At 43.4% G+C, this 22328-nt stretch overlaps 1 protein-coding gene across 1 annotated transcript in view; it reads left to right on the forward strand.

Moving 5' to 3' along the window:
* Window positions 1-22328, forward strand: part of NOTCH2 (notch receptor 2) — a gene marked incomplete at its 5' end in the record, with an annotated part of 177680 nt that overhangs the window by 145577 nt on the left and 9775 nt on the right. Inside the window, 13 exons of the mRNA XM_079314138.1 lie at window positions 84-236; window positions 3089-3317; window positions 6090-6291; window positions 9071-9224; window positions 10139-10323; window positions 12009-12141; window positions 14682-14927; window positions 17286-17398; window positions 17834-18363; window positions 19007-19354; window positions 20190-20332; window positions 21046-21256; window positions 21832-21928. Of these exons, the coding sequence (XP_079170264.1) occupies window positions 84-236; window positions 3089-3317; window positions 6090-6291; window positions 9071-9224; window positions 10139-10323; window positions 12009-12141; window positions 14682-14927; window positions 17286-17398; window positions 17834-18363; window positions 19007-19354; window positions 20190-20332; window positions 21046-21256; window positions 21832-21928 (2744 nt within the window). The remainder of the gene's footprint in view (window positions 1-83; window positions 237-3088; window positions 3318-6089; window positions 6292-9070; window positions 9225-10138; window positions 10324-12008; window positions 12142-14681; window positions 14928-17285; window positions 17399-17833; window positions 18364-19006; window positions 19355-20189; window positions 20333-21045; window positions 21257-21831; window positions 21929-22328) is intronic.

The raw sequence follows: 22328 nt of genomic DNA on the forward strand, positions 1-22328 counted from the left end.
AAGGCTTTGTTCTTTCAGTGCTGGCACCAGCTCTTGGCCATTGCTTTGTGAGAGGTCTCACCCTTGGGCTCTCCACGTTTCAGGGGAAAGGTGCACAGTGGATATTGATGAGTGTCTCTCCAAGCCCTGCAAAAACCATGCTCTGTGCCACAACATCCAGGGCAGCTACCTGTGTGAGTGTCGGCCTGGCTTCACCGGAGGGGACTGCGACAGCAACATCGACGACTGCCTGGCCAGTGGGTATCAGCTCAGTCCTTTCCACTTCTTTTCCTAAAACTAAATTTGCTGACTGCTCTTTGACAGGTTCTCAATGGTTTTTTTTTTATGATCTCTTGCCAAAAGGAAAAAAAAAACCAACCAAATTTCAGTTTTGAGGCAGTCAAAATCCATCGTGTTCAGACACTGGAAATGGACCACGGTGTCCTAACTGATGGCAGCTGTTGTTCCCAGATCCTTAACTTGAAAAGGTCTTTAGAGTTTACATACTTTAATAAGAAGCACTGTTAAATGCAAAATTGTATTTGCCTGAAATTTTAATGCATCAAGTTGAAGTGCCACTGCAGGGCTTACCTGTATTTCAACATTAAGTTTGATTGAGGTGTGGTGGGAATCTGAGGTATGGTAGTTCTTCCTGAAGTTCTGTCTGGCATTAATATTCTGGGAGGAGTGGGCCCTGTTGCAGTTCCAGTTAATCCATATTTGAAAACAAATGAAGCAGCAGGAAGGGCCTCTGTTCTGGAATAGGCATCAGTTTCAGGAGAGTAGCCCATGCACTGATGAGTACTGAAATGGCTCATGTTGCAAGAAAACAAATATTAATTTCATGTCCTTGACACTGCTGTTTATAAGGGAAACCAAATACATAGTAGCTTTTTTTCTTACTGGGTATATTCTATAACATCATCAGATAAAATCACAGTCTCCTGAGAAATGTCATGTGTTTAAAAGTTCATCTGTTACTATTTGAAAAGTGCTTTATCAAACCTTGGAGGAGTTCACAATGCTGTAATTCTTAGATTGGCTGGGTCTCAAAACCCAACCAAACAAACAGAAAAACTCAAAAAAACAGCCCCAAACCAACAACAACAACAACAAACCAAAAACCCAATCCCCTATTTTTTACTATCAGCTTAAAACCAAAATGGAGTTTTGAAGACTTTAGGCGTGAACTTAGCAAATTGTGTTTTGCATTGGAAAAAAAATATAAATGAATGGCTGCTGTTGAGAAGGATCCAAACAAGTCCATTAGCAAAAGTTACCGTGGGAGCCCCCAAAGCAGCACTGCTCCAAGAACTTCTGAGGTGTCTGGCTCAGCCTGAGCTTTTGACTCCTCCTTTCTGAGCAAACAGGTACACTACAAAAAGTGTCACAGTGCAGCGACCCAGAGCTTTGCTCACTGAAGCCAACAAAATAATTTAGTCCTGTCCTGTTAGTTTTTGTGTGGGTGCCTGAGGATAAAAACCTTCCCCAAGTGTTCATCTTTCACTCTCCAACAGCTGGGACATCTCTCTCCCTCCTCCTAAGTGTTCTGAGGGCTGTGAGATTCACCCCGTTGTTGTCTTAGGCAGCACACCCATGAGGCTGAAGAAGCATTTCACATTGCTGCCACAGCTGATTTCATTTAGCATAACAAAAACCTTCCATGCCTTGAGCCAAATGTCTTTAATCTGTGAAGCAAACAAACCCTCCAACAACAGGAACTTATTGAAAAGTTGATACCCGAGTCTCCTTCTTCTGTCAGTAAATGTGTGGCACAGAGAATTAATGCACAGCTTTTGGCCTCACTCATACATGGCTGAATGCCACAGACACAACATTTTATAGCTGTTAGGGGTCTTGCTTTGAATGTGCCTTTTCTCTGCAGTAGTCAAATGACCTTTAAATAGATGCAGGTGTGTCTCATAGTACAAATTTTTAACATGTGAGCATATTTCTCAGTCAGTAAATGAGCTTTAATTACCTTTCACATTTCTTTTCTTCATTTCCCAGTAAACAGAATTAGCTTATGATACTTATGATAAAATGTAAATTTTTAGTGGAGTCTATTTGCATTTTCAAGTGCATATTTTAGTAGTACTTAAAGATAGTCCTAAATCCAAAAAAAGGCTCAGTGACCTATTTATCAACCCCTTTGCTTTCTCCTTTTTTCCTCCCCCCTCCCAGTTTCCCTCTCTGCCTTCATATATTAGGCTTTTGCTCTGTGGAATGCAGAGTAGAAAAGGGATCTGGCTTCAGGAATGTGGGTCTTAAATCCAGAAGGAGAAAAGCAGGAAGAAATTACTGAACAGAAACTGGCAGAAATGTTTCAGACAGATTGGTACTTGTGGAAGCAGAAGAAATACAGTAGTAGGAGGTGGCTAAGACCAAAAAACAGTGGTGTGCAAGTAGCAAGAGCATGGCAGGGATAAAGAAAATATCAAGAAATTCAGTGATTGTGGAAAATCCAAAGTGCTGTGTGAGTTTGTGAGCTTTTCTGCCAGCCTTTCCCCAGTCAGTCTGTGGTGCTGGGAAAAATGTCAAGTGCTCAGTAATGCATAAGTGCTCATATATGTGCTAATGTACACATACACATTGGATTTGACTGCACTGCTTTCATGCTGAAAATTAAGCACACAAGTTCTCTCTTGTGTTAAGCAGAGAGAGAATGTGCTGAGTTCTCTGACAAATAAAACTTGGTAAGGAAGAAACAGTTGCTGCTCTGTTTTTATTGCACCAATAGGCATCTGTCACAAAAGCAGCATTTGAATTTTAAACCAAGAGGCTTTGGGTTTTGGTTGAACAATAAACCAAGGGGCTTTGAGTTTTAGTTGAACAATAAACCAAGAGGCTTTGAGTTTTGGTTGAACAGATTCCAGCAGAAAAACCTTTAGGCTCTGAAGGTTGGCCTTAATCCACACCTTCTTGTGAATTCATTATCAATAATGTTTTGCAGTTACCTGTTCCACAAAGTGGCTCAGAAAAACTTGTCAGTACTCTGTCACACTCTGGGCTGTGTGACACCTTTTTTTTTTTCCATAGAAACAGCTGCTCTAGGCCTGGCCCTTCTCCATCACCCTTTTTAACACTGACTGTGATGCTTCTGTCCTAGACCCCTGCCAGAACGGAGCCTCGTGCGTGGATGGGATCAACTCCTTCTCATGCATCTGCCTGCCTGGCTTTCATGGAGACAAATGTCAGACAGACACCAACGAGTGTCTGAGTGAGCCTTGCAGGAATGGGGGGACCTGCACCCACTTTGTCAACAGCTACACCTGCAAGTGCCCTCCAGGCTTCGAGGGAACCAACTGCGAGATCAACATCGACGAGTGCACCGACAGGTGAGGCAGCTCTGCCTGCTCCTGCCCAGAAGCAGCTTTTCACCAGGGCAGTCCTCTTCCCCTAGAAATTTAGAACCATCCATGTGTCAATGGACACTTTTTCAGGTGCAGTCTGTGCCTCCTTATATCCAGGGGAGACAGCAAATCACGTGTGTCAGTGTTTTTTGCAAGCTGTTGCTTCATTAGGGGTGCCTCAAGAGGTAAAGACAGATAATGGCCCTGCATACACAGCCAAAAGGTTGACTGTTTTTTTTTTAATGGATGGGGGTGTTTGACATACTTTTGGTATTCCTTACACTCCCACAGGCCAAGCAATTGTTGAGAGAGTGCATCATTCTTTAAAATATATTTTAGATCAACAAAAGGGAGGATTGGCACAAGCAACACCACAGATGAGATGGAGTAAAGCCTTGTAGGTTTATAATTTTTTGAACAGTTCTTCTGTAGACCCTGATCCACCAAACTTTAGGCATTTTTTTAATAATACACTGGCACAATTAAAAGAAAATGGTATTCCATCACATACTTGTGATTCTTGTTGATTCTTGCAAGGGAAAATGGTTGCCTGGTCCTCAGTTCCTTCTGAACAGTTCCATTACAGGATAAATGTGATATTTTTAACAATGTCTACCAAAGTTTGAAACAGCTTGAGATGCAGGCTTACTGAGATATAAATAATTCATATTTTTACCAAGACCATTATCACACAGGGGAGGGGGAATAATTGGTTATGAATGGTTACTCTGTTGAGAAATACAAAAGCTGCAAAAGTGGAAGCAACGGCCAAGTGTTAGAAAGGCAACAAAAATAAATTAGTCCTGAGTTGCTGACAGCAAGCAATATAAAGAAGCAACCAGGAGAAGCACTAAATCCACTAAATTCTGTGCTGGAAAGATTTAATCATTAGAGATTGTTTAGTGCTCACAGATTGGATGTGGTTTAGCAGTGTTGAGATAGAACCTGAGGTCCTTCTAAAGAGGGAGGTGTGGAACTGAGTTAAAATGCTCAACAGCTGGTCCTTATATAAATGGTTCATGTGGTAGTTTTAAGAGCTCTTTGAGAGTTAAACATGTGATTCCATCATCTGCCTGCATATTTATTTTAAGCTTAGTTAGGATTGATGTAAGTAACTTCAGATTTTCAAATGGGAAACAATTCTAAGAATTTATTTAAGACTTGCCATGGTTAAAAAAATAATTAAGAAGTAGTCTGTTCTAGTCTAGTTACCAGAGACAAATAATGCAAAACTCTTGGTTTTCTTAAGTCTTTTCTGCACAAATAGGAAAGATCTTGCCTACCTTTTGTAAAATTGCATTTGAGGAGGAGGCATTTTAATATCTTTTTCTTAAGAGCAGGATTGTGTCACTGCTGAGGGTGTGTTTAATTTGCACTGCAGTTGTTGAATCGAGTGAAGTATGCTGGGTGTTCTAACAGAACTCCTGGCCCTTCCTTGAGGTTCATCCTGCTTTTGTTTTTGTTATCAGTCAGGACAGGAACCAGTCTTGCAGGTATGAATTAAGGATGTAGCAATTTTCAAGGCTCTGCCAAGCTAAACCAGTCACACCTCAACCAAAATTACCAAGCTGTGCTTGAGAGCACCGTGGTGGTTGGCTAATTTGAATTTGGGTCAAATGATTCTTCCTTGTGTTGTGTGAGAAGCTGCCTATGAGAGAGTGCTCTCTTCTTTTGGTACCTGGTTTCAGTGAAACACAACAGCTGAGTGGCAGTTCCTCTGTCTTCCCTGCTTTGCCAGCTAAAAGGCAGCTTGTTCTCCCTCTGAAACAGAATTCAGCCCCCAAGACAGAGGAGCTGCTCTGATAAGCAGTTTAATGTTTGATAAGTAGGTTAATGTTGACATCTCTACTGTAATCACAGTCAGAATTTTGGTATTTCAAACTTGCTTCCCTGCACTGTGAGTCAGTGGCTTCTCTTGTGGAAATACCCTTTGACAGGGCACAAAGCAAATAGCAGGCACCAATTTGGTTTGTGTACTTTACCAAACTGATTATCTCAAGTCTGATCTAGGGTTATTCTCAAGAGGAGCAGCAGTTCCTTTACAAGGAAAATTGAGTCAATTTTTGTGTGAGGCATCAGTTCTCCAAACTTTCCCAGTCGCTTCTTCCTAGGACACCTAATCTGGCAGAATTCCTTATGATCAGAAGATTGGGGGGGAGGGGGATAATTCCTTTTGATCTGAATTCTGCCAGGGCATGTATGAGTAGTTTTACAAATCAGGACTTAAGATTCTCATGAGAAGAGAAGGAAGGGATTTAGCAATACCAATACTTTCACATAATTTCAGTGAAGAACATGCTTGTTTTGCATTTTGTATGAACCTTTTCCTTGAGAAACCATACCCCTGTCTCCTTTGAAGATTTTTTAACAAGGCAAATTGTTTTGTTTCCCATAATTTGTAATACAGCTGTAATTTGTAATAAAATGGATCAGTTTGAGCAAGCCACACGAGGTACTGCTTGTGGTCACATTGAAGCTGGGAGGATTTCATTAAATAAGTTACATCCAGCACTAATGACTCATTAAAACCCTGCTTTACTTTCTTTCTTGGTCTGCTGAGGTGAAAGTGAGCTGGAGGGTGAGCTGGAATCCCTTAGGATTGCTGTTTTCTGATTTATGCTTCTTCAGCCAGGAGTTAGCAGTCAAAAGATCCTGTTTTCTGCTTTTCTCTCTTATTTCAGTCATGCTTATGTTCTCTTTTGTCTGTGAGCTAGTTGCATTTTGTCTCAGCTCACCTTTCTTGCCCCTCTCTTGCAGCTCCTGTTTCAATGGTGGCACCTGTGTGGATGGAATCAATTCTTTCACCTGCCAGTGCCCTCTGGGGTTTACAGGAACCTACTGCCTGACAGAGATCAATGAGTGTGCCTCCAACCCCTGCCTCAACAGGGGCACCTGTGTGGACAGCCTGGGCACATACAGGTGCATCTGTCCCTTGGGCTACACTGGCAAGAACTGCAAGGTGGGTGGTGCATCCTTGTTTGAGCTGTCCAGCTGCAAGGGGGACTGGGAGAGGTGAGAGGGGCCAAGTCTCCAGCTCAACAGAAGCATCCACAGGCAATGATTTTACATGATTTACTTATTGCAGCATCAACTCAGAAGGAAGTGGGAGGGTCAGTGTTGTCACAGCAGTCCAAGATGCAGGACTTGAAATTTCCACTTCAAAAATACAAGAAATCTCACCATGGAAGTACTTAGGGTGGAGAGTAACAGAACAATCAATCAGGCCTCAAAACATACAGCTTCAGACTAAAGTTAACACCTGGCAAGACCTGCAGCAACTTTTAGGGGAAATAACTGGATTAGAGGCACTTTAGGAGTTACCAACAAGTGGCTGAGCTCTTATTCCTTCAGTCCTGCTAAGGGGTGGTTGGCCCTTTGGGTGCCCCTGTTCAAAACTGGAAATCATGGAATGGCTGGAGTAGACATTAAAGATCATTTAGTTCCATCCTCTGTCTATTTGCAAGGAGGAGAAAAGTGGTTGATTGTGAGAACAGGTGTCACTGGAACTTTCTAGATTAGTTTTCTTAAATGAAAACCAGCTGTTACTCTGGAAAATGGTTGCATTTCATTCAAAGCATAAAATTGTCCTGAATGAAGACAGTCCTGTATTTAAAAACAAGCAAACAAACCAGCAAATAAAAAGCAGAATATCAGTTTGATTAGCAGGATTTAGATTTAACTGGTTCGTTTTTTACAGGGAGGTAAGTTTTAATCAGGGTTGATTGTAATTTTGTTTTTTTTTTCATGAGAAGCCAGAAAATTTTTTGAGGCAGTAAATGACGTGCTTGCCCTATTCACAACCTCAATAAAAATCTCTAGCTTTTCTTGCATGCTGAAGTTCAGGCAGTTTAGAGTTTTCCACAGGAGCTGCAAACCCTGTATACTGTAAATGACTGACTAGTGCCTATTAAAAACTCTAACTTGGACTGGCACAGTGGAAACAGGATGATGTTTTTCAAATCAGAGTTCTTTCTTTTGATTTTGTTCTTATCAAAACAGAAAAAATTATTTAAGACTATTTCTGCTTTTGGAATGGTAAACTCCCTATTGGCTTCCTTCACCAGCAGTCTTGAGTGCTGCCATTAAAAAAAAAAGGTGAATTTCTTAAATTACTGGAAAACACTACAATTTTGTAAGAATTTTGCAGCTCTTTTGTACCAGCTTGTCTTTGTAAAGCAGCAAGTGTTGGAAAGAATCATTTTCGTGGCAGTGGGGGAGGTGCTTTTTCAGAAGTATGTTGCTAGACATTAAATTGTCAGGTCTGCTTCTAGGTATTGCTAATGGAGGAAGTGAATGCAAAGTAATGAAGTGATAGAAAAAAAGCACCCCCTCTGCTACCCTAATTATGCATTCTGGGCACACCACTTAAACCTCATTGGGAGAATTAGCATTGAGAGTGATCGTGAAGCACTGTGAAGTTCAGTAGTTCCTCTTCTGTTATGTTTGCTTTGTTTTTAGTGGAGAAAAGGATTAATGTTCCTTTCCCCAGATTAAATGCTGTGGATTCTCAGAAAAGTCTGCTTTATGTTCAGAGAAGCCTGATTGTAATGTATTACCCATTTTATACAGGGAACCAGAACTTTCTAAATTTAAAAGTACTGCTCAAAGCTGTACTGGGGAGATTTATAGATTACAGCTACACTGTAGTTCTTGTCTTAGTGGTAAACTGGCTTAACCTAATTAGCAAAGCTAAATAAGCAGCACAAAATCAGACAATGATTCATAAGTTTTAGAATTTGCATGTAAAACAGTCAGCTACTCATTACAAATGCAGAAGCAAGAGGCTCGGTGGTTTTTTTTTCTTCACGCTCAACTACATGTGATAAAACTTAATTCCAAGTTTCCTTTTGGTTGCTTGTGAAAGCACAGATTTTTTTTTTTTTTTTTACTATAATCTTTGTGAGGAAACAGTTTGCATCTGAAAAGCAGAACTTTCTGCAATTGAAATTGCATTTTACAGCCAAAATTCAGTGCTACTCACTTTAAAAGCTTCACCCTTCCTCAAGTCAGCTTGACATCAGTCAAATAGCTGTATTAATTTGAAAATGAATTGCTTAAAAAGGAAGTTATGATTAGTGGCTGGTTTATATTACATCAGACAGTTATCTTGGGTCTTTGCTTTCATATGATGATTTACTGAGTTTTAGGCTCGTTGTTTTTATATGAGAAATCAAGAAAAGCAATATGCTTCAGCCTGTCTTAGTTTGTAAAACTATTTTGGGGTTTCAGTTGAATCTTGGAAGGCACAAAAAGTCAGAGACACCCTACTGCAGCAAATGGGGCCAAAAGCAGGGATAGTGAGCTAATGACAGAAAGAAAAAGTATGGATCAAGATGTGGAACACATTTTGTATTATCCTTAAAAAGCAATGAAGATGGGGAGAGTTAGGGAGAATAGCTGGAAGCCTCCTGCTAACATGGAGGTAGAAAGCTAGTCTGAAATAAAACCTGATTTTGTCCAACTAAGCCAGCCAAAGATCCACCTTCATGGTGAGGTGTGAGAATTTTGGAATAATACTGCCATCTGGGGTTTATTCCTGTGCACATTTGCACCTTCCTAGGCTTATGAGGCTGTCAGTAAAGTATCTGCCTTAGGCTTGGCAAGTCTGTCCTGCTTCTTCCAGTGCCATGGGGAGCCAGGATTGCAGAGCTCCCTTCCTTCACACCTTGACCTTGTCCTCTGACTGCTGTTTCTCCTGCATTTGCCATATTTCCTGTGGGCTTTTTTCCCCTCTGCAGTCACTGGTGGATCTGTGCAGCAAGTCTCCCTGTAAGAACAGAGGCACCTGTGTCCAGACTCTGGCCCAGACTCGCTGTGTGTGCCCACCCAACTGGACCGGCGCCTACTGCGACGTGCCCAACGTCTCCTGTCAAGTGGCAGCTTCACAGAGAGGTAAAGCAGCATCCTCTGTGCTTTGGCTGAAAGCATCTCCCCAGGCATCTCCTTCCCCCTGTGCACATCCCACAGAGCTTTGCCTCCAGGTGCTTGGTGACGGTCACTTCTCAACTAAAAATACTCTGTGTGTTTGGGAGTCGAGTCTTGATTCTCTCCATCGCAAAAAACATCAGAAAGGAAGAATTAAATACTTTTTGAGGTCTCAGAGTTTCAGTAGTACTGTTTTACATGGGCTACCTTTTTGGAAAATGCATCAGCTCTTCCCATGCTAAACCCCAGGGAGGCTAAACTCCAAGTTTAAGACATGTTGTCCTTATATAAGAAAGGCTTATTAGAACTCAATAATAAGTATTTTTGCAGAGAATGCTGATTATTAAGTGCACTATTTAGCCTTGTAGGTTATACCATGACCCCTGAAAGTAGTAATTTGCTACTTCAGATGATATCTATGTAAAAGATTTGGTTTTTAAGTGAATTTTGTCTGGCAACATAGCCTATAACCCAGGTAGATGGTCATGCCAGTTTTGTCCAGAAAATCCAGACAAGCAGATTCAGTATCAAAGTAGAAAGGTGTCAAGCTCCCATACTTTTTGGGGACATTCTAGGTACAGACATTGAACCTCTGTAGAGCAGCAACAGTTCTTCAGATTCACCAGCCAGTGCTAAAGTAATACAGCAGCCATACATCATGCCAGTGTCAAATGCATTGATCCAAAGAAGGCAGAGCAGTGACTTCATTTGTAACCCACTTTTGGTTCTGATCCACTGTAATTTAAGGGGTAACTCTTCAATTTTAAAGCTGCAACTTTTCAGTTTGTTGGGCCTACCCATATCCATTCCTGTCTGAGCCAGCAGCACTGTCAGGGAGAGCATTTTCCGTGTTTGCTCACTTGATTTAACTCTGGTTTCAGGAGTCCCCGTGGACCAGCTGTGCCAGCACTCTGGTCACTGCCTCAACGTGGGCAACACCCACCACTGCCAGTGCCAGGTGGGTTACACAGGCAGCTACTGTGAGGTGCAGCTGGATGAGTGTGACTCCAGCCCCTGCCAGAACGGAGCCACCTGCCGGGATCACCTGGGCGGATACCAGTGCGAGGTAACCCTGGGATTCACTGGGAACTGGGAGAAATGCAGGGATGCAAAGGGTTAAATAGCATGCTTTGGGCACAGAGACACAGAGGGATAAAGGGAATACTTGGAGCACAGTGATAATAAGGGATAAATAGAATACTTTGGGATAAATACTTAGGGCACAGTGATACAATGGGATAAATAGAATACTTGGGGATAAATACTTAAGGCACAATGATACAAAGGGATAAACAGAATACTTAGAGGTAAATGTTTAGAGCAAAATTATACAAAGGGTTAAATAGAATACTTTGGATAAATACTTAGGGCACAGTGATACAGAGGGATAAATAGAATACTTTGGAATATATACTTAGGGCACAGAGATACAAAGAATCAGAAGAAATCAGAAACACATTCAAGTGGCAGAGTACCTTCAAATAGGGGATAAAAGCAGTCTGCACCTGGAAGGAATTTTTAATTTGGCTGTAGCACAAACAGCACTCCTGAGAGGTTTTTAAGGCTGAGTTAAGAGGTATGATTGGAAGGAGCTGTGGTTGATGAGCTTCTTTGTGTCATTGGAGAAGGGGTTCTTTTCTGGAAAGGCTTTTTGCCTGAGGTGTAGTTTATATTAAAATATTTGTAAAATGCATTAAAGGAATATTTTATTTCTCTGTTGTATGGGCAAAATATCCCTTGCCTCTCAGGCTGGGAAAAGCTTTGTTTCCTAATGCTGATGAAGAGAACAGTGTAACCCATGAGATTATTATATATCAACCTCCCTAAGCTTTTCAGAATGGTAGAACTCCTTGGAAGCCCATGCCCAGAGGGAAAGCATGAGTTTTATGTAAACCTTAAGCCAAAACTACTAAGCCAGTTCCAGTGCTAGAGGGATCAGGATTTGATCTGCTGTGTTTTGCAGCAATCAAATCACTCAAATTCAGTTTTGCAGTGCCCTGTTATGTGTCACATGGTCAAGTTGAGTGCTCAAGCTGCTGGCTGTGCAGCCCTTGGAATCCCTTGTTCAAATGCAAAGGCAGTCCTAACCTGCCCCATCAGTCTGTGTTAGCCTTGTAATGGGTTAGTTGTACCACTGAATTAGTGGCTTGTTTTTATTTTATTCTGCCTTCACTCAGAGTCAGGTTTAAAAACACGAAGGAGATGAATTTCTCATTTGGGCTTGGTTTTTTTATTAAATTTTATTTAAAGTACAGAAAGTTCTGTAACACTTCTAGCTACCAGCTAAAAGTGAGCAAAATGGAGGTGAATTTAGCTAGTTTCAAGGTCTTTTAAAGCTAAACAGTCCAATAGAGAGCTAACACCTATATTATTTATACTTTTGACTTAATAACTAAACTCTTGTGACCTGCAGTGCAGCACAAATTATCCAACTAAAAATTGCTACCTGAAATCATGAAGAAGGAACAAGGGGCAACACCCAACAACCTCCATCTTGTCCCATACCTATTACTATATTCTAAAAACCCAAAATTCCAAACCCTTCACCTTCCCACACCTCTATTCAACTACACACCTGTGACTTAACTCCATCACTCAAATTTGGAATCCTTCTCCAAGGCTTCAGGTTAAAAGCAGTGTTTTCCAGGGGGTCAGTGCCTGACAGCACAGAAATCCCAGGCTCCTGGGTTCCAACAAGCCTTTCTGAGATGTCTGTTGAGAGAATACTCACACTTATTTCTCTGCTGGCAGTGTGTGGCTGGGTACCAGGGTGTGAACTGTGAATATGAAGTGAATGAGTGCCAGTTCCAGCCCTGCCAGAACGGAGGGACCTGCATCGACCTCGTCAACAGCTTCAAGTGCTCCTGCCCACCAGGAACTCGGGGTAGGAAGCTCAGCAATTAAATCAATGTTAATAGAGGGAATTTTCCTCCCTGGCTGCTGGTTTCACGAGGCACAGTTTAAAGGGAATGCATTATGTTCTCTGAGGAATGTTCCCAAAGCACACTGAGTCCCTTGAGATACATATTTTCTCTTTAAAAATAAATGCTGGGGTTTTTTTCCTCCCTTTTAATTTTTGCTCTTTTAAAGGAATAGGTCGTGGCAGTGTCCCTTGGGAATGTGTGATCCCTCTTTGGCAATGTGGATGCATGAGATTGCTGTTAAGGTCTCTCCCAAACCTATCTGTTTTGATACAGTAAATCCAAGGTTTCTTTTTTGTTAAGCTGCTGTGAAATAAATAGGAAATTTTCTTAGTTCTTGTCTAACTCCCAATGTCCTTTACTTGCCTAAATTTTTGCCCTTCATTGTCCTCTGTCCTGGAGTTTTTTCCACAAAAGAAGTTGAGTGACTCTAGGCTACCTTAAACTATTTCAGCACATTTGAGCTCTTTTATTAAAAGCTCCTTAGGGAGAAAAAAAAAAATGTAGTCCTGAGTTTATATCAGTAGTTTTTAGTAAGCATTATTCCACTGCCTCTTTATTGTCAAGTTTCTTGAAACCTACCCTTCCCTTTTATATCTGACCTATAAACCTGCCTTCTACCTTTGAAAATATCCAGAATGTAACGTTTTAGCCTATCAGTAAAGGCTTTCTCACTTCATGTTCTTTTTTAATCTTATTTCTCAAGTCACTTAAAAAATTTACATTGCTCTGAATTTTTTCTTTCTGAAGTGTGTCATCTCAATGTAGGTGAAATCTTCAGATGTCAGAACTAAATTTTTGGTTCATAAAGTAAATTTTAGTACAGTTATAAAATAATACATTTGCCTTCTGCCCATGCATATCATGAGTTCATTCACCTTAGTGTGGCTCTCAGCACATCTCCCCACTCTGGATAAGTGTTTACTTAATTGTACATCATTGCACTACCAATTCTTCATGTATTGCTCTTCTCATTATTCTTCAATTTAAAAAAAAGGGCAAAAAAAATTGCAATAAAACAAAAGCAAAAACAAACCTGATTTTTAGGTCTCTACACTCAAGAGTGTCCAGTATCTGCATTGCCAGAATTTCTGTATTCCACTTAATCCACAAAAGCAGAAACAAAGCTGCTTTTTAGGTCTCTACACCCAAGAGTGTATTTATATACCAGTATCTGCATTGCCAGAATTTCTGTATTCCACTAAATCCCCCACCATCCTTTGGGAGTTTCTGTGTGTACTACTTTTAATCCTTCAGTCTTCCTTTGTTGAGATTAATTACTTTTTTGGATGTGACAAGTTTTTTTTTTGTTTTGTTTTGTTTTTTAATGAAAGGAATTGGAGGTGACTTGATACAATTGTTTAGGATAGTAAAACTTAGCTTTTGTCCCTGGCCCAGTCTGTAATTAGTATTTTACTGATGCCAGTATAAGCATCCTGCATATGTAGGTGAAGGATTTTACTTGCTCTGGTTGGAACAACAGCAGTAAACTTCCCTTCTCTGTCCCCTTGTGCAGTGAAAGCAGAGCCAGCACCAGACCTTGTCCTTGGAATGGAAATCCTGCAGGGAGGAGAAGAAATTCCCTCCCTGGCTGCTGTTGGGGGTTTGCTATAGGTCCCCAGAATCCAGACTGGAGGAATCAATGTTTAATCCCAGCTGCTTTTTCTGTTGGCTTGCTGTTGCTTGTTTTAATGCTGTTGCTACAAATGCTCTTTGCCCAGTCCCAGGGTAGCCTGGTGGCAGCTCGTGGCCTTTCAAGGACAGCACAGGGCTCTGCTTGGTCTCAGGGCTAAACCAAGTGCATCTTTTTTGGGATTGGTTTGCTTTTGTGTTTTTAATTATGCCCTGAAATTAAGTCAAGTATGAAAGCTGCCAAATACCAGGATGGCCCAGCACTGAGGGCAGCCTGGATGTAAAACACATGTACCCTAAGGCTGCTCTGGAGCAGGCTGTGTGCAGAGGGTGGGGAGTGTATTAAGATGGGATTTTTACCTGCTTAGTTGAGGGACTGTGTGTGACACAGCCTTAAAACTTGATGAGCAGTGTAGGAAATGCCTGGAGAGGCTACTAGAACAGAGGCTGGACAGAGTTAAAGGAATAAATCAGGGATTTATTAAAAGCCCTTCAAAGGATTCACCTTGGGCAGTGCAAGAGCCCAGCTGTGGCTCCACCCAAGATCACCCCAAGTCACGAGTTTTCATGCTTTTATAAGTTTTGATCCATTTCCATATTGTCCAATTCCAGCTCCAGGTTCTGCAGTCCCATCCTCCCAGATTCTCTCCTCAATTCTGCTGTTTGCCCTTTTTGGGGCTGAAGCTGCAGCAGTGTCCTTGGTTCTGGGGCTGGAAAAGGATTGTTTTGTGTGACTGACCTGGGAGGAGAACTTGCTAATATATAAATTTCAGAGTTAGATATTATTGCAGTACAGAATGTGATTAAGACATCACAGGAGATGCAGCCACAGTGCTGCATGCTGAATTTCTCACTCTCTCTGTGTTGGCAGGGCACCTCTGTGAGGAGAATGTGGATGACTGCATCTCTGACTCTGGAGATCCCCGCTGCTTCAACGGAGGGCAGTGCATTGACCAGATTGGGGGCTACAGCTGCCTCTGCCCCCAGGGCTTTGCAGGAGAGCGCTGTGAGGGTGACATCAACGAGTGCCTCTCCAACCCCTGCAACCCTCGAGGGAGCCTGGACTGTGTCCAGCTGACAAACGACTACAGGTGCATCTGCCGTAGTGCTTTCACTGGTGAGTAGCCATGAGCACACTCCAACTTATGGCAGCACCTTGAGAAATGATCTGGAGTTCTGTCCAATTTAATGGCAGCACCTTGAGAAATGATCTGGAGTTCTGTCCTTTCCTGGCAGTGCTGTTATCCAGCCACTTCCCTTCACAGCATCTGATTGTTTTCCCTACAAGTCTTTCTTCTAAACCTTCCAAGAAATTTGGCTTCCAGACAAAGGAATCTCCTGAGACACTTGGCTTCCTAGACTTTTCTTTCCTTGTGGTGCTTTTCTTGCCTTCATAATTTCACATTTCTAGTATAGAAAGTGTAGCAGTTCATGTGTCAGCTTATCTGTGGCTTTTGCTATTGTGAAGCAGCGTATGCATTTTGTGTATAAATCAGTGTCATGGTGTCATAATCAGCTTTTGGCTCCTTTTCCATTCCTCTCTGCCTTTCCTCCTTACATTGGTGATGTGGTCAGGATGGAGTATTCTGTGCACAGACAGGCTGTGCATTCATGGCTTGGTGATCCTTCCACAATCCGACTCTAAATCACAATTTTGCAAGAACTTCACGCTGTGCAGACTTATGTCTCACTCTCTCTACATCTCCTCTTTGTTAGCATTGCTGCTATTCTGCTTTCTGCCTCCCACTGGGCTTAAGTTTGGTCTAATAGTCTCCAGATGTGTCTTAACTTTCAGCTTTCCATTTTCCATGTCAGTTTAACTTCTTATGCATTCAGTTTTCCTCCGTTAAAACCTTTCACTTTCCCTGCTTACCAGTGACCTTTCCTGCATGCTTTACCAGCAGTTTTTACTCTTACTTTTTCTTAAAATTTAAAGATGCTGTGATTTTCCTCTAAATTTGTGAGTTTCAGATGCAAGGAAATCACAAAGATCCACTCTTGAAGAATTCATGTTAGTAGTTTTTGAATGCATTACTTAGCCTGCCAAAAGAAGTTCCTGCAAGAGTGATGTATGAGGAAAGTGGAGCTGGTGGGACACTGGTGCAGGCCACCAGATGGGTTTATTTTAAGCCTGTCTGTTATGGTTGCTTTTATGAATTATGCCTCATGTGGTTTCTGACCCTCAAGGAAGGGTTGCTGGATTTTGTGCTGTGGGGAGTGTGGTCCTGCTGCACCCCAGGAGGAGCAGGCAGAGCTGCTGTGTCTCAGACATGAAGTCTGTCTGGAAATGTTAGGCACAGAGGGGGAACATGCTTCCTCCTCCAGCTGTCTGTCTCCTGTACATTCCACACTAGCCCTTCTGCCTGGGAGGGGATGGGGTGGCTTTGCTGTGGTCTGGGACTGGTGGGATGCCAGGACTCTGTGGGCCATCCTGCCCTGTCTGCAAAGCCTTGGCTGCACATGTCTGCAGGCTTCTATTAATGTTTCCCTAGGGGGTTCAGGTCATGCTTAGATCATCCCCAACTTTTAGAAGTTTGGTGTCAGTTTGACTCTGGGAGCTGCTGCAAAGCTGGTCAGTGCAGTAAGATCTCTGGCTGGCTGATCAGTCTGAGGAGATTCTGCTTGGTGCTCCTGTTCTCTCCTGGTACATCTGCTCCTGAGGGCTGTTAGTTCATATTACAGTGTGATTTGGACACACTGAGCATCTCCCAAACAGTAAAGAGGTCTTAGGAACCCCCAGACTGGTGTGGTACCTCACTTTCAGCCTCTGTGCTTGGCTGATGACAGCAGCACAGTCTGGCTTTGTGCCATGCTGTGTGTGTCCTTGAGGAGGCAGACACGGTCAGCTGTCTTCAAATACACCTTGTGGCTTCTGGCCCTTGTCTTATTTGCACAAAATCTCCTGGGGTTTCCACTGGCTGGGTCAGAAGCAGGGCTTTGCAAGCTTGACATCATTGAGCACTGCTCTGGGCAAATCTACTGCCTGGTTTTCAGCTTTATCATGTGGGGCTTCTCCTGTTAAATTTGGGACCTTTGGCATAAATTTCAATTAATTGATTTTAAAATTTTGTCCACTTCATTTCCCACAAAATGAATTGTGAATCTGTCAGTAATGCAGAAGAAATATAATGATAGTAATGTGGTGTTAAATCCACATTATTAAATACTCTTTTCAGCTATTGCTTAAAATACGGTGAGCCCAATCCATTTTTTTTTTTAATGGCTTTCTTCAGCTCTTTAACATTTTCATGATCTATTGGTTTTTATTTAGGATTAGAACTTCCTCTACCATATTTAACAGGCTCAGAAGCTGAACCAAAATTATATCTCGGACAGCTGTGCAGAAACCACGTGCTACCCAAAGTGATCTCATTGGAGTGCCAGCTCTCTGGTTATCCACAGGAGCATTCTGTGCTGTGCAGGCTGTTTGTAGTGACCACTCACCCATCCCTGTGCTCTGCTGTCCCCTGTGCAGGCCGTCACTGTGAGAGTGTCATCGACGTGTGTCCCCGCAAGCCGTGCCAGAACGGTGGCACCTGCGCCGTGGCCAGCAACATGCCCGATGGCTTCATCTGCCAGTGTCCCCCGGTAAGCAAGCGTCCCCCTGCCCTGCCTGCCCAGCTCCAGAGTGCCCTCACTGCTTACTGCAGGTGAAGCTTGGCCACTCTGCCCTTAGCTGATCTGCTTAGCAGAGCTGCCAGGTGCTCCAGGAGAGCGGTGCTGCCTCCCAAACAAGGCTTTGTCTTAAACCTACCATTAAATTACAATGTTTTTGTTATTTGCACAGTCCTGTGCTTGCTGCTGGATTCCCCTTGTTTGTGGCTCTTCTAGGCTGTTTTCCAAATGTAACAGAGCCTTGTGATATCCCTGAGTTTAGGCCCAGAAAGTCATGGCTCCTGCAGTGAGGCTAGAGGAGTTACAGGGGAGAAAGGATTTGCAAGTGGATTTGCCTTCAGCCCTCAGTGTGTGGAAGAATAGGTTTGTGACACTGATTGTTTTGCCCTTTTTTTTCCCACTCTATAGGGTTATTCTGGAGCAAAATGTGAGTTCAGCAGCCACAGTACCTGTGGACAAGTGAAATGCAAAAAGGGGGAGCAGTGCATCCAAACATCTTCTGGTCCACGGTGCTATTGCCCCAAGCTGTCTGTGGGAGAGGAATGCCAGACAAACCCAGGCTGTGCCAGTGCCCCCTGCCAGAATGGGGGCAGCTGCTACCCTCATCCTCAGCCTCCCTACTATTACTGCCAGTGCCCTGCTCACACCCAGGGTAGCCACTGTGAGCAGCCTGTGACTTTCAGCCCAGAGCCCCGAGGATGTCTGGATTCCCAGTGTGCAGAAAAGGCCAGGGATGGCTATTGTGATGAGGACTGTAACACCCACGCCTGCCAGTGGGATGGAGGCGACTGCTCCCTGAAAATGGAGGATCCTTGGGCCAACTGCTCCTCCTCCCTGCGCTGCTGGATGCTTTTCAATGGACAGTGTGACGAGTTCTGCAACACGCCCGAGTGCCTGTTTGACAACTTTGAGTGTCAGCAAAATAGCAGGACGTGCAAGTAAGGCTCCGTGCTGAGAACATTTTCTCTGTGTGACTAACATAGCTCCTGCCTGTTGCTCCCTCCTCTCCCATTGTTTCTCTTGCTGTCCTTGCTGAAAGCTTGGCATCCAGGAGTTTCTGCTGCTTTGTGTACTTCTCGTCTGTTTTTGGGATTTGTGTGCTGTGCACTGAGTCAATAACCTGAATAACGGTAATGTGTTAACCTGCCTGATGGATGTACCCTGTTTTCCCTGGAAATGTAAATAGGAGGCATTTCATCTTGTACTAGATTTTAATAGTACTGCCTGCTATCCTGAATTTTGCTGCATACCACCAATACCTGTATTTTAATCTCAGCTGTGTTTGCTGCCTCTGAATGCATTTTCTAGCTTGTTTGTGGCAGCACTTCTTTCTGTTCAGTGAATTGTGACAAACCCTACAGCTTTGCAGTGATGAGGCAGAAGTAAACAGAATAATCAGTTCTCTTACACTGTTACCAGAATTAAATAACAGGCTCTTGGAGGGGTCCTGTGCAGCTTATCCTGGGGTATCCTATACCCTGACTGTCAGTTTTGCTGCAGAGTGTAAGACACAGACTGCATGCGCGCTGTGCAGAGCACACCAGTTCCATGTGCTGCCCCAAAACCCTCTCCCTGCTGCAGGTATGACAAGTACTGTGCAGACCATTACGCAGACGGGCGCTGCGACCAGGGCTGCAACAGCGAGGAGTGCGGCTGGGACGGGCTGGACTGCGCCGGCGACAAAGCCGAGAAGCTGGCGGAGGGCACGCTCATCATCGTGGTGCTGATGCCCCCTGACGAGCTGCTGGAGGACGTCCGCAGCTTCCTGCGCACGCTGGGCACCCTCCTGCACACCAACCTGAGGATCAAGCTGGACTCCCAGGGAAACCCCATGGTGTTCCCCTATTATGGGGAGAAGTCGGCGGCGCGCAGCCGTCGCTCGCTCGTGGTCGTTCGCAAGCACAGAGAGCTGGAGCAGGAGGTCATTGGGTGAGTGGCTGCTCTAATGGGTTAGCTGCACCATCTAATTAGTGCTATGTCTTTGTTTTCTTCAGCCCTCCTTCAGAGTCAGGATTAAAAACACGAAGGAAACTAATTTCTCTTTCGGTCTTTATTAAATGTTATCTAAAGTATAGAGTTCTGTAACACTTCTAGCTACCAGCTAAAAGCAACTAAAATGGAGGTGAATATAGCTAGTTACAAGGTCTTTTGAAGCTAAACAGTCCAATAAAGAGCTAACACTTATATTATTAATACTTTTGACCCAATAACCTGTGACCCACAGTGCAGCACTAACTATCCAACCAAAAATTACTACCTGAAACTAAGAAGAAGGAACAAGAAAAGGAAGATGGGGTGATGCCCAAGAACCTCCATTTTGTCCCATACCTATTACTATATTCTAAAAACCCCAAATTCCAAACCTTTCATCGTGGGAAATTACACACTTCTATTCTAACTACACACCCATGACTTTAACTCCATCACTCAAATCTGGAAGCCTTCTCCAAGGCCTGAAGTCAAAAGCAGTGTTCTCCTGGGGGTCAGTGTCAGAAAGCACAGAAAGTTCAAAACTCCCAGGCTTCTGGGTTCCAGCAAGCTCCCTCTGGCCTTATTGTGCTGGTAACTCTTGCCTGTAGTTGTGTGGGGCATTCTAGACTTTCTAGGGGTGTGGGCTGTTTTTTAAATGGGAAAATGCAATGCTCTTGCAACTGCCCAGTGTTGGGGTAGAAAGATTAGCACAAAAGCCTGCTGGAATTTAACCCACTGCTTTGGCATTAGTTTCTCTCACTGACTTCTGTGCCCTCTTACTGTGTCTCTACAGCACCAAGGTGTTCCTGGAGATTGACAACCGCCAGTGTGCAGAGGACTCAGAGCAATGCTTTCACAACACAGAAGCTGCTGCAGCTCTCCTAGCTGCTCAGGCCATCAAGGGCATGCTGCCCTATCCCTTTGTGTCTGTCCAGAGTGAGTAATTGCAGAGGAAAAATTGCTTATTGAGGGAAGCAGTTGGGCTTGCAAAATACTCAGATTATTGATCATCCTCTTGTGTTGTATGGTTTCTGGGAAGTAGCTTGTTAGTCCCCAGTTACAGGGGTATATCTGTGCAAAGTGCACAGAAGGGACATCTGCATAGTAGGGCAGGACATTTAATTTAGAGCCCAGTCACTTTAGTGCTTGTGGAATCAGTAATCTCTGCACTAAAACCATTCATGTGCTTTAAGCCATGAATTCAATGGAAAAGGTGCTATTTGGAGAGAAAGGCTGGGAGGCATGCCTCAGTCCAGTCTACCAGATGTTTTTTTTCTCTGACAATATGTAATCTCTTTGATTTCTGCTCCATCTCCCTCAGTCAGAGGCTCAGCTGCAAACCTGTGCTAGATTGGCATTGTTGCTTTTCCTAGTTGTTTGTATCTTCATGTAGGTCAGCTCTCTATGCTGAGTGAGGGTGGCTGGACAAAGGAGAAAGATCTTTGGTTCAGCAGCCAGATACTCTAAAAAATACTGACCAAGGGAAGTCAAAAAGAAATTATATGTACTTACAGCAGTCTCAGTGGAGCCTAAATTCTATAGAGACAACATGCTCCCTGTGGGAAAGACTGAGCTGAGAAAAGAGACCCTGTAGATTGAAGATTGTCTCCACTGTGTTAATCACCCTGTGTTTTAACTGGAATTTTCAGGTGAGCCCTTGTTACCACCCAAGACCCAGCTGCTTTACCTGCTGGCTGTGGCAGCTCTGATCATCCTGCTGATCCTTCTGCTGGGGGTGATGATGGCCAAGCGCAAGCGCAAGCACGGCTCCCTGTGGCTGCCCGAGGGGTTCATCCTGCGCAGGGATCCCAGCAACCACAAACGCAGAGAGCCCGTTGGGGAGGATGCTGTGGGACTCAAGTGAGTCTGCATTTGGGCCACTGACATCCTGTTTATTAGTGGCTGGAGGGTTTTGAGAATGGCACTTAACTCCTTAGAGAAAGCTTCCTTTTAAAGTGAAACTTTTTAGATTATTCCTCTACGTTTATAAACATCTGGTATGGACTGAAGGATTTTAATTAATTGTAAGGTATAAAATGCAAGCAAGGAATTTGGTCTCCTGGTTTAGTTTTGTATTTTGACATTCAGCAGCAGCCAGGTACTGTTTGCCTAATTTTCTCCTGGAATTTTTAGGTTAATAGATGACAACAAACTTCTGATATCTTTAACTCAGTGCATCAAAAATATGACTCAGAAGTAATGGAAAGTTTCAAAAGTTTTATGCAATTTTGGATTTCCACTGAATTACAAAACTTTGCAGTTCGAAGTGCATTTAATGCCACTGTTGGCTACTTGAAATTTGTATTTTCTTGGTTCCTCTGTTTGCAAGCTACCAAACTTACAAGCACCCCTTTGGTAGTCTCTGCAGGATAGTGTAAGTAGCAGCAGTGGCACCTGCTCAGGCTGCAAAGTGAAATGTTCTCCTTGTTTGTCAGAAATCTGACAGTGCAGATACCAGAGGGTAACCTGGCTGACCCTGGGACCACTGAGCACTGGGCAGGTGATGGTGGACCTCAGCCAAAGAGAGCTAAGGTAAGGGGCTCCAAGACTTAAATACCACCTGAAACTGCTGGTGAGACAACCATCTCAATTAACTTCCCTTGCTGAAAAGGGAACGCCCCTTGGCCCTAGGGATTGGTAATAAATATATTATTAATGGTGTCTGAGGAGCAAATCCTCAGCTTAGCACTGCCACCACAGGCTGGTGGAGAAAGTCAATGCCTTCTGTTCCAGAGTCCCCTCCTACAGCAGCAAAAGGGACAAGAAGGTTAATGTCATGTCTTGCAGTTCAGGTGAGGGTATGAAAGCTGAGAATGCCAAGCAGAAGTAAATGGAGACCACCATTAGCTTAAAAGGAAACAAACCCCCCTAAACTATGAGAAAGCGAACAAAAACCAAAACCCTGAGAAACCCCACCAAAACTAAGAACATC

This window comes from Erithacus rubecula, assembly GCF_903797595.1.
Source record: "Erithacus rubecula genome assembly, chromosome: 10".
Classification (NCBI taxonomy): domain Eukaryota; kingdom Metazoa; phylum Chordata; class Aves; order Passeriformes; family Muscicapidae; genus Erithacus; species Erithacus rubecula.